Source organism: Lissotriton vulgaris, chromosome 10, assembly GCF_964263255.1.
Source record: "Lissotriton vulgaris chromosome 10, aLisVul1.2, whole genome shotgun sequence".
NCBI classification, from domain to species: Eukaryota; Metazoa; Chordata; class Amphibia; order Caudata; family Salamandridae; genus Lissotriton; species Lissotriton vulgaris.
Genome location: NC_141698.1, coordinates 605,571,464 through 605,584,313, shown reverse-complemented (window position 1 = coordinate 605,584,313; position 12,850 = coordinate 605,571,464). Strand labels below are relative to the sequence as shown.

At 44.1% G+C, this 12,850-nt stretch overlaps 1 protein-coding gene across 1 annotated transcript in view; it reads right to left on the bottom strand.

Annotated features, from left to right (window-relative positions):
- Window positions 1-7,281: 7,281 nt before the first annotated feature.
- PDXDC1 (pyridoxal dependent decarboxylase domain containing 1) overlaps window positions 7,282-12,850 on the bottom strand; it is a 435,979-nt gene continuing 430,410 nt past the window's right edge. The window contains exon 23 of the mRNA XM_086941443.1: window positions 7,282-9,329. Coding sequence (XP_086797569.1) covers window positions 9,064-9,329 — 266 coding nt within the window. The 3' untranslated portion in view covers window positions 7,282-9,063. The remainder of the gene's footprint in view (window positions 9,330-12,850) is intronic.

Genomic DNA, 12,850 nt, shown 5'->3' with positions numbered 1-12,850 from the left:
CTTTCCGGATCCAGTCTGACGCCTAGGGATATTCTAAGGTAAGGAATCTATCACTAACGTGTCTCTTTCAGATATAATGAATAGCATTTATCTTGAACAGTTCATGAAGCGCTGCCCTATGGGACGCAGCGCTGGTTAAAAGAACACTCGGGACTCACACCAGCCCTGGCCATAGAAATGGCCGCCAACTACTCAAGGGCTCAACCTCGGTCTTTGCCCTGGGACGGGGGACAAAACGATAAAGACCTCTGCAACTCAAAAGACAGAATATAAACCTAAACCGGGAATAGAAGCAGGAAACACCAGACCCTTCAAATTTGAAGTTCCCCAGCTAAAAACTCCTCAGTGTTATGAATGTGGTGAATGGGGCCATATGGCTCGCTTATGTCCCCGAAGAAAACCCATGGATGAACCGATGAAGGTTGGCTACGTCCCCAGAGCCGTGATGTACACCGCTGAGATGGGATCTTCCTATTACGTACGTGTCCAAGTGAACGACAAAACTATAAGGGCATTACTAGGTTCTGGTTGTAGACAATCGGTTGTTCAAAGCTCTCTAGTCCTTTCTGACCAGATAATCCCGGGGAAGGTAGTGCACATAAGATGTGTGCATGGGGACGGAAAACCCTACCCCATAGCTTTAGTAACCGTGTACCCCTCAGTTAGACCATCCTGTAAAGTAAAAGTGGGAGTAATAGACTCTCTCCCCGAAGACCTGATAATAGGGGAAGACAATCCAGATTTTTTTACAATGTTTAAAAAAGAGAGGAGTGTAACGGCAAACCAAAAAGAGAGATACGCCCCTGCTTTGATTGCCTCAGAGCCTTGGGTGTTAGATAAGAATTTTAAATTTGCTCAAATTAATGATGCATCCTTGTTTAATGCATGGGAGATGGCACACGCAGGGCAGGCCAACACACAGAAGTCCTATCCTAGATTTATTAAAGAAAATGAGTTATTATACTGGGAGGGCAATGGCAATGATCCAAACAGTTGTTGGTGCTTAAACCCTTCAGGGAGCAGGTTCTCCATTACGCCCACACTCATTTAACGGCAGGACACTCACGGGCAGAAAAAACCCTACAAAACATTTTTAGACATTTTTATTGGCCTGTTATTTACAAGGAAGCTACAGAGTTCTGTAAAACATGTGAGATATGCCAAAAACGTAATTTGACTAAACCTCCTGCTATACCTCTTCAACCCCTTCCTATCATAGGGACTCCGTTTGAAAGGGTGGGAATGGACCTGATCGGACCATTGCCAAAAACCGCAAAAGGCCATATGTATGCTTTGGTCATCGTGGACTACACTACACGATTTCCGGAAGCATTTGCCCTAAAAGCACCCACCACTAAAAACATTGCTGAAAAGTTCATAGAGTTGTTTTCCAGGGTAGGTTTCCCAAAATAAATTTTAACTGACCAGGGAACCCCCTTTGTTTCTCGACTTATGAAAGAAGTTCTTAAAACCCTAAACATACATCAGGATCAAGACCTCAGCTTACCACCCCCAGACAGATGGTCTAGTGGAAAGGTATAACAGTTTCCTAAAGAATACCTTACACAAAATGTTGTCGGTAGAGAACAAAGAATGGGACCTACTATTACCGTTGGCCCTTTATATCCTCAGAGCCCAAACCCAGAGTAGTATGGGGTATTCACCCTTCGAGCTTTTGCATGGGAGAAAACCAAGAACCTTATTGGATATAACCAAGGAAGCTTGGGAAAATGAGGGGAAGAAGAAAGTAGGTCCATACTGGAATACACACAAATGCTAAGAAGTAAGTTAGGGAAACTGAGCGATCTAGCATACTCCAACTTAGAGAGGAACCAAACGAAACAAGCTAAGTATTATAACAGAGGAAAGAAATGGAGACGTATGGAAAAAGGAGACTGGGCATTAGTGCTCTTACCTATCACGGGTAAAAAGTTTCACAAGAAATGTGCCGGGCCCTATCAAGTCATAGAAACATTGGGTAATACCACGTATAGAGTAAGGTTATCGCCTCAAGAACCCAATGTTTCCATATAAATCTCCTAAAGAAATGGTTGGGTCCCGTTCCAAAGCCAATCCAGTTGGGGTTACCGACCAAAGGAGACACTTATACTTTAGATCAGTTGCCCATTATTGATGAACTATCCCCACAGATGAAAAAAAGAACTGCAAAGCACATTGTATGACTTTGCTCCTATGTTCTCTGATCAGCTGGGTCTGACCACCCTTACTGAACATAGAATTGAGACAGAAAAAGGAGCACAGATCAAATTGAGACCATACAGAATACCCGCAGACAAGACGTAAGGCGTGAGGTACAAGACATGTTGAAATTAGGCGTGATAAGACCATCCCGAAGCAGCTGGTCATCTTCTATTGTAATGATTCACAAGCCAGACGGATCCACAAGGTTCTGCATGGACTTTCGTGCTCTGAATGCTATCTCCTCCTGTGATGCCTACCCAATACCCAGGGTGGACGAATTGATTGAAAAAATCGGAGAAGCTAAATTTATAACTACGCTGGACCTGACTAAAGGATACTGGCAAGTGCCTCTCCGGGAAGAAGACAAGCATAAGACAGCCTTCGCAACGGAGGATGGACTCTATGAGTTCAATGTTCTGCCGTTTGGGCTCCATGGAGCCCCGGCAACCTTCCAGAGGCTGATGAACGAGGTCCTACGTCATACAAAATATAGTTCAGTATATCTGGATGATATTGTAATATTCAGTGCCTCATGGCCCGAATACCTTACCCATGTGAAAAACATCTTGACCGCCTTACAATCAGCAGGATTGCATGTCAATGCTAAGAAGTCAAAAGCAGCATTTTCTAGAGTAAAGTATTTGGGATACATGCTAGGGGACGGAGTTATAGCCCCTCAAGAAGATAAGTCAAAGCCATAGTCAATACACCTTTTCCCAGTTCAAAAAAAGAACTGAGAGCTTTTTTGGGCCATATCGGCTATTACAGGAGATTTCTGCCGAATTTTGCACAGATGGCTTCACCCCTAACAATTCTTCTAAAAAAGACCACTAGTAAAAAGGAAATACAAAATCCTTCAGAGACTGCCAGGCAGGCGTTCAGCCTCCTAAAAAAAGCCATTACTACAAGTCCCGTGCTGATATCCCCAAACTTTGAAGAAACCTTTTTTCTAACTACTGATGCCTCTGATACCGGGTTAGGAGCAGTACTCTCCCAAATAGGTTCTGATGGGTTAGAACATCCACTACTATATATCAGTAGGAAGTTGTACCCACGTGAGACAAAGTATCCAACAGTAGAAAAGGAGTGTTTGGCGATTGTAGTGACCGTATTTTTGGCTTTATTTCTGAGTGATGGTGACTTTAAGCTTGCTACCATCCTGAATCTCTATTCTTGCCTTGTGTTGGTCCTTTTCAGGCCTTGTTCCAGACCTAGAAGCATAAACTAGAGGATAGCTGCTTTATATGATGATAGATCCCTTATTCTTGACTCTAATCCATCTATTGCCTATTGGCTTTGACATAATTATGTGTCCTTTCATCATCCTACCTATAGTAGAGGGTGGATCCTGTAGTCCTGACTTTATATTACATATTGGTATGGTTTGTGTATGTACTCTAACAGAGCTAAGAGTTATTTCATCTTTCTCAGGCCTACAAGGCCCAGAACTAGAGAGACTCCATTTTGCTTTCTGTCCCTGCAGACTGAGATGCTTGCAGGGTAAAGGTGATGTTTTAGTTATTAGGTGTTGTTCGCCCTTTGCAAACTGGAGAGAACCACCAGAGCTGAATCTAATCAGGAAGTGTCTCTGGGCTCAGGTCTCTAGACGAAACAAGCAGCTGGTCACTGTGGGAGCGTCTAGAGCAAGGAGCCTGGTACATGGAATCGGTGGGAGGAGGCTGCTGGCTGGAACTTTCCATGAGGAGAGAGCATTCCATATTAGTGAAGTGCAGAGGCGGAGTTAGTGAGTTGGAGCCAGAGAGAGAAGTCAGACAGTCGATGCTTGAAACAGAGAGAAGTCAGTTTGGGAGTGAGTCAGTTGGAGCAGAGGAGAGAAGAAGAGACAGTCGATGCTTGGAACAGAGAGAAGTCAGTCAGTCAGACAGTCAGTGAGTTGGAACCAGAGAGAGAAGTCAGAAGCAGTTGTGAGCAGATGGTGTTTTGAACAGAGAGAAGTGAGATGATGTTTGGAACTGAAGGAAGCAGTCAGAAGCAGTTACTTATCAGAAGGAGTTGTGATCAGCTGGAGTCTGAAGTGATGCATTTTGGAAGAGACTGAAGTAATATCGTGGATTAGTCTGTGGGAGCAGCTGGAGTGAATTGGACATTGGAGCTGAGATAATCAGACAGAGTGAAGAAGCTAGTGGAGCGAATGGTTATCAGAGCGGCAGAAACTATTAGGCTGAAGCTGGAAGGTGGAGAGAGTTCGTGGGAGAGAGGAATCCAGTGCAGAGTGATCAGCGCAGATGCGTGTCCAAGAGTGCAGGGGAGGATCTGAGACGAGCTAAGGCACAGACGAGAGAGGAACCCAGATGACAGCTAGAGCAAGACTTCATACTAACCAGGTGATACCTTTCCTGTAATATAGTTAGCTTTACATTTAAACATTAACCTTGTCCTTACTGTATTGCTAATTCTTTTTTCTTTCAGCGGTGTGCAGTATAATCCATTCCCTCTTTAGCTATTTACAGTCAATTACATGTGGGTGTGTTATAGTAATAAAGCTTTACAGAGACCCCGCAGATCTGTGTATGTGTCTATTCCCATTTTCCTTTGCAGGCTATATGTTATAGTATGGTGTTATATTGTTAATGTCATTGTAATAAAGGAACCCCAGTTCTTAGTGAACCAGTGTACCTCTTGTTCTTGTATAATAAAGGTAACCTGTTCTTCTAGTCAGGTATTGTTTCGCGAACAGATGCTACCCCTGATCAAATGAATGGTAACTGAATAATGAGGGAGAGAGGAGCCCTTGAAATAGAGAATAAGTTGTACACAGTGTAATTTGGCCATTCTTGTACCACATAAAATATATGAGACATTCCCAGTAGTGAGAAAAACTTCCCAACAGAGAGAGAGAGAGCTGAAGGTATTCATAGGAAAGTGATCGCCGTTGTAAGGGGGCGTTAATGAGAACATCCGGGGAGATACTGATGTGTATACCCACAGGATTGTGGCTTGGAGATTATAGAGAGCATCAGGGGGGAAACTGATGTGTATACCCACAGGATTGTGGCTTGGAGATTATAGAGAGCATCAGGGGGGAAACTAATGTGTATACCCACAGGATTGTGGCTTGGAGATTACAGAGAGCACCAGGGGGGAAACTGGTGTGTAATGAGATTGCTGCTAGAGAGAGAGTGGCATTAGTGAGAGCACTGATTGTGGTCAGTGTGTATACCCACAGGATTGTGGCTTGAGAGAGCACTGAATGTGTCAGTGTGTAATGGTAAGTTATTGGAACTGCCCCCTTCACTATGAGTAGGAGGGTAGCATAGTCTGGGTCTGAGTTGCCGCGAGACTAGAAGGTATGAGTGTGGTGTAGGGCATGGACGTCCTTAGTAATCAGTGAGTATTCCTAGTAATCCCTATAGATTTAGTGGTGTTTTTGATGATATGAGCTTGTATATTGCTAATTCCCCATCCTCAGGTAGGTACCCAGGTGCCTGGATAGATGGTTCCTGAGGAGGGAGGTGGTTGCGTTTCGGCTGGGTTGGTGGTGTCTTGGTGAGCTGATCCTATCTGGTCCGAAAATCCGGTCGTTACAGCGATACAATGAGCCGTGGAGAAGTTAAAATATTACCTAGAGGGAAAGCCCTTTGTTTTGTATACAGATCATGCTCCACTACAGTGGATGTACAAGAATAAGTCCCAGACCCTAGGGTGCTTAGGTGGTTTCTATTTCTACAACCATATGCCATGATAATCAAGCATAGAAAAGGGTTAGACAATAATGCAGACTTCCTGTCCCGCTCCCCTCTTCTCCCCAAACGGGAGAATCCAAGGGGGGACGTATGTAACCGGGAACAACCGGTGACCGACTGTAAGGCGTCAACGACAGATTGGTGGGTTGTTGATTCCTCGACTCTTCCCTCTTTTCGATCCAATCAGACGGACTGGTGTACCGACCAAGAACCACTATGGTGTCCGCAGGCTGAAGAGGAGGAATACCACTTTAAGGGGGAATATGCTTCGAGTGCGGAACCGCCCTGGAGTGACGTAGGAGTCGGTCCATTGGTGAAAAGGCAGGAAGCACCGAGGTCGGCGTGTGACATCACCTACAGAGAGAAGAGTGGCGTTGGTGTTCGGGTGGCGAAGCGGATAGAAGAACCGGAGGATCAGAAGAAGATGAGAAGCCTGGAGGCCACCGTTCCAGCGACTCGCCCAGCCACACTCACAGAGGAGTGTGGCTTTCCCAGGTACGACAAAGGGTGTCAAGCTGGGTCCGGAGGAAGGGAGGTTCGGAGAAGAAGTAGCGTAGTGGTGTCCCCTGTGTGTCTACGCTCCTTATTCCTAATTCCCCCTCCCTTATTTCCACAAATGCGGCACTAGAGCACTGAAGATTAGAAAGAGCACTGGTGTTAACCCCCCTCACTTTCCGGGACCCTTGGTTGTACCGTAATCAGTCAGGTGACTGACGTATCCTTTCTCTTTCATTTCCTTTTGGGCTGTTCCTGTGAGGAGGAGAAAAAGGCTACCACCCAGAGAAAGACCATACGGTGGACTAAAAGAAAAGTAGAATTGAGTTAGAAGAGGAACGCCCTTTCGGTTCTTTCCCGGCAAACACGGATCCGGCTGCTCCTTCACGTGAAAGACATTCAGCTAAGAAAAAGAAGTCCTTTGTTAAAATAAAACCTTATATACCCAGGTCTGGTCTCCGGTCCATTTCTCCCACTCCGCTACAGACACATAACAGGGAAAGACTGGTACCGCTAACCGCTGAAGGTATACTGTGACTACCTGAAATGCGCCGAGGTGGGGGGAGAGCAAAATCAGCTCTATATATTGTTTGTACACTTAAAATGGCAATAATTAGATCAAACACGTTACTTAAAAACATAACAATATAAACACATTAAAAAAGTTGTTCTTACAGTACATTTTTGGATTGAAATAAAAAAACATCAAATTAAAATGGATTTATTTCAAACAAACGACTCGTAACAGTGAAACAATCTTAAACTTTATTAAACAGTAAAGCATAGATAGTTCTATTTCAACATACAAGGAAATGTGAATTTCACAATTCCAAATATAAAAAACAGTAAAAATTTATTTTATAATTTTAATATATATATTTATATATATAAAGAGTGTTGACTTTCCCCATAGTTACCAAAATTAATGTACTTCATTGCACCAATAAACAACAAAAACAAAATAGGAGGGAAGACTTATGTATTGCCCCTTTGCATTAAAAAACTAAAAATTGCACTTTCAGATTCTGTAAAGTATTTAAATATCGGAGATAACATTGATCAAAAAAATAAGAGATCTAACAAAAAAAACTGTGTTCCCTAACACCACTCAACAAGCTGAAGGGAAAGAAAAACAATAGTGCATTTGACCGGCATATTTGCTTTAGGCCCAATTTGAGATGAACAACACATAATGTATGTTCGGTCATGACATAGTGTTGATTCAGACCTTAACATCTGACACATTGTGAACGTTTCTACAGTAATTGGAATATACAAGACTGAGTGCGTACCAACAGATTAATACCCTCTAAAAAGTATAATTTTTCCCTAAGGTTATATTTGTAAAAAAACATATGTAAACAAAAAAAATGTCAACAGAGCTGCATTGCATTCCAACACTGCATTGAATGCTACTTTAGAGTAATATAAGCACAGAATGACATAATACATTTGGAAATTTAAGAGACAGGATGCACTTCTTAGAAAGGCAACATAGTCTGGCCTAACAGGCTCCCAAATAAATAGGTCACAGAGTGAACAGGAACACACATTGAATGTGCTTCTCACCGGCCGTTTGTTAAACACAGAACACATGAAATGTGAATAAAACTGGCATATCTGCATACAGACTCGAAAAAGGTAAGGATAAAAGACCATTGATTGATTTTGTAAATCTAGCTTTCCTATGTATTTGCTGCATCAAACCTCTTATTTTTATAGATAGAACAGGAAGAACTGCACCAACATTTACATTTACCAATTAGTTTTCCCCGGAGTTGCCAGTAGACCATGCTAAAATATTTTGCCAGGAAGTATCGAAGTGCATACTCTGTGAAGAGATTAATTTAAACAACATGCAAGCCTGGCAAACAGGAACTCACTTAAGCCCGGAGGCTCCTCTATCCCTGACCACCTAGGAAATACCAGACCCGTGAACTGTTTTTGGCAACAACGAGATGTTATTGCAAGTGTGCATAATTAATTTAAAATACATCGTTTTAATGAGCAACTGTCTTCGCGTTCACACCTGGTAACAAGTCAGGTTTTAGTGTTCAAAATTATTGTAATTTTTCAAGCGCTCTCGTTTGTTTTAAACTGGATGAAAAGTTGTACTGGAAAATACTTATTTCCAGGAAATATCTAATTGTAGCTATCCTAAAATGGATTCATTAAGCCACAGATTAACTGAAAATTATAATGCCCCCAAAAGTGCATGATTGCTAACAAATGCAAGCAAACAAACAATTTGTATTAAATACAAGCGATAAAAATAGACAATTTATATCATAGGGTTCAATAAAATGCAATGCAACGCGTCAACAAATGTGAAAAGTCAAAAATAGAACAATAAACCGTACCAGTTGCAGACTGACAGTAACTGTACCCAAAAACCAACAGGGTAGATGAATAACTAAAAAGCAGCAAATAAAAGCTAGTTAATTAAACAAATGATGTAAATACACTATCTACCTCCTGGGAAAAGAAAGCTTTCATTCATATATTTTGTGCAAACTGCAACTTCGTAATGATTACAGTAGTTGTTACTGTACTATTGTGTGGCACTGTTAAGAATTTAAATGCTAGGTTTAAAGTTGCAGAAATGAAGGGAATTTCTATTTATATTCTTACAAAAAGTCTTAATGCAGAAAAATCTGGAGTATTAACTTAAAGTTGCTGGATCCTCTGCTTTGGAACTGCTAATGTTGGACGGTTGAGACTTCTCACTTGGGGCCGCCTCCTCTGTGTGAGTTGATGGCACAGTGGTGTGGCCATTCTGAAGTAAAGACACTTCTTGAAACTCAACATTTCCCGGTGCAGGGACATCAGCTTGTTCCTCAGTCTTCTTCACTTCCTCAGTGTAGCTAACAGAACTGGTCTCGCTGAAACCATCAAAGCTTCTTGGGGACCTTTTAAAATACTTCTGCCCTACAAAACAAAAATATCACACACAAATATTTGAATGAATGTATATGTACCTACTTGGCATTTTTCATGGACTTTACACAAATGGCTCTCCAGAGTCACACAAAGGTTTTGAGGCAACAGACCTCTCACGCTCTCTTACAAGCACATGCTTTTTTTCTCATCCAAAACCTTTGGTTTAAGCATTGTTAAAAATACAAGAGAGCAAATCTTTATCAAGAAAAACAAGTTACTAAACTTCGGTAACACTCTTTTTGGTGGATACTCTAATCGCAGATTCCCCACCTTAAAATACTCCGCAGGAGCCAGACTGGGTCTGAAAATGTTTTCCATACTAGTGCTCCCAAGTGCTGCTAGGTTGTGGTATGCAGCTAAACAATGTCCACAAATCACCCCAGAAGTGAAGGAGTGAAACTGCCTAAATGCCCCAGGCCTCTACACTGATGTCAGTTTCTTATCGGTTAAACTCCACACATTTAGACTGGGCATATTTGGGTTTAGGACCCCGCCGTGAGACAGATGGGACATGTGAAGTGGTAATCTGATTGGAGGACAAATGCTCATGTCTAGAACGTCTCGGTCAATGCTATCCTGACCCAATCAGGAGCCACTAGAATAACTTGGGCCTGGTAGTTTCTGATCTTTTTAGGTCTCGGCTAGCGTAGGCTGCGCACATGCGCAGTCTCGCTGGCGAGATTTAATTACTCTGAGTAGCGAGGGCAAACCCCGCCCCTCTTCTCCATTGGCTGGCCTCCTAAACGGCAGCCAGCCATTGGAGAAGAGGTCTCAGTGTCATTCTCTCGCTCTAAGCCCCGTCTTTTTCGGAATGGGGGGCGGGGGGTGGGGGTGTTTTTTCGTTTTGTTCTACCTGTGACGTTGTCAGTGAAAAACACGCCCCCCCAGTCTGAAAAGGACGGGGCTTAAAGAGTCTACTGCCACCGCATCGCACCACGCGTAATCTGCAGCTGCTGCCACCATTTTCCTTGTTCTAATAAGACCTCAAGATCGCTGTCCAGTTCCGGCCCAGAATCCTCCCGCGGCCTTCTCAGCTCCTTTTTCGCGTGACCCAGTGACCTCATTATTCCCAGGTGTCTCCCTAAAGCGCGCCGGCAATCTTCTTTCCCTGAGTCCTCGAGCAGACCGCTCCGCACTCGTTAACTGGTTGCCACAGGAAAACACAGCGTTGCACGATGTCCCGTCTGTCGGTGACCGCCACTGGCTTCCTCAAGGTCTAGGACCGGTTCCTGCGGGTTCAGAGCTATTTCCTTCGCCGCCCACTACTGTGCTGCCCGGGCTGGTTCGCTTCCTCACCGCCCAGAAGTCCTGCTGTTCATTTGGTGCCGTACTTCCTCCTTCCCGATGCTCCTTCTGGGTTCTCTACGAGCAGGGTGCAGCGACTCCAATGCGATTCTGGCAGCAACAAGGTGATTCCAATAAGATGGGGGTTTCTATGTCCCAACAGGAACCTAACGTCCCTTTTTGAACCCCCCCTGCCACTTGCCTCTCTGCTCCAATTGGGCGGCTAGCTGCTTGTTTGGGGCACCCAAACCGGAGCACCCCCCTTCACTTTTTGCGGGCTTGTGGGGTTCCCCCCTTGCGAGGCGTTTGACACAGGACCCTATTGGATCAGGTTTCACCTCCCCGGCCAGTGTTTCCATGATGCACTTCTAATATGGTGTCCAAAATTAACATGTAAAAAGTCTGAACATGTCAGCAGACACTGCTGATTGCTATTTAAAGCAGTGCCGGACTACGAAAGATGGTTTCTAGGGGTTCTGAGGCAGTCATTGGTTACCATGCGTGCAGTAACTTCTGTCCGTGGTACTGTCAGTCCATGGTGTCCCACAGTACTGGCGCTCTCAGGTGCGTAGCTGAGTGACTCACCTTTAGCATTTCATTTACTCATGTGTTCAGAGCAGTAGTAAGAGTGTTATTTATTAGTACCATTAGGCTGGCTCTGTGTGTGTGTGTGTGTGTGTGTGTGTCTCTGTGTGTGTGGCTGTGTGTGGGGGGGGGCTGTGTGTGTGGGGGGGGCTCTGTGTGTGTGTGGGGGGGCTGTGTGTGTGGGGGGCTGTGTGTGTGGGGGGGCTGTGTGTGTGGGGGGGCTGTGTGTGTGGGGGGGCTGTGTGTGTGGGGGGGCTGTGTGTGTGTGGGGGGGGGTTGTGTGTGTGAGGGGGCTGTGTGTGTGTGAGGGGGCTGTGTGTGTGTGAGGGGGCTCTGTGTGTGTGAGGGGGCTCTGTGTGTGGGGGGGGCTCTGTGTGTGGGGGGGCTCTGTGTGTGTGGGGGGGGCTGTGTGTGTGTGGGGGGGCTGTGTGTGTGTGGGGGGCTGTGTGTGTGTGTGTGTGTGTATGTGTGGCTCCGAGTGTGTGTGTGGCTCCGAGTGTGTGTGTGGCTCCGAGTGTGTGTGTGGCTCCGAGTGTGTGTGTGGCTCTGAGTGTGTGTGTGGCTCTGAGTGTGTGTGTGGCTCCGAGTGTGTGTGTGGCTCCGAGTGTGTGTGTGGCTCCGAGTGTGTGTGTGGCTCCGAGTGTGTGTGTGGCTCTGTGTGTGTGCGGCTCTGCGTGTGTGTGTGGCTCTGTGTGTGTGTGTAAGTGGGGCTCTTTGTGTGTGTGTGTGGGCCTCTGTGTGTGTTTGTGTGTGGGGGCTCTGTGTGTGTGTGGGGGGGCTCTGTGTGTGTGTGTGTGTGTGCAAATGCAATAGGTCTCGCATTTGCGATAGATTAAGCTATTGGCATTGTAGATGACAATGCCATTTACTTTTTCTATTCTGTTTTCTCCCTTGCCACTCTTCCTAGGCCCTCTCTTTCATTATCGTCTCCAGGTTACTTCACTCTCTGTCTTTCTGTGGCGCGCACACTGTTTTTATCTTCCCTTCTCCCTGAAGAAAAGACAAAACCATTGCTCAGTTTAACAAGCATTTGCAATAGGTTTTGCATTTAGGCAAGTTTAGGCTATTGATTGACATTTTAAATGACAATGCCTTTTATTTATCGGTTTTCAAAAACAACATGTAAATAAAATTTTGTCATTTACAATGCCAATAGCTCTAACTTTTGCAAAGGCAAGACCATTGCATTGTACTCTACTACTCAGTTTATAATACCCTACTCACACTATACTAATAACTATATCTACAATATATTACTCGCTCGCCACACCTCAAATACTCTATACTACTCACTCAAATACTCTATAATACCCTAATCCTAATACTCTCTACTACTCTACTCACTAATAATAATTCTTTACTACACACTCTCTACTACTCAAAATAATTATACTACTAACTTTCTACAATATTAATACCTATTACTCTATAGTACTCACGACTACTCTACTACACACTATATAAAACTATCTACTACTCACCATTACTCTCTACAACTCACTCTCTACTACTAACTCTCTAATACTCAGTTTATAATACCCTACTCAAACTATTCTAAAAACTATATCTACAAAATACTACTCACTCATTACTACTTACTATATTACTCTGTATTATAACTAATACTTTACACTCTACAC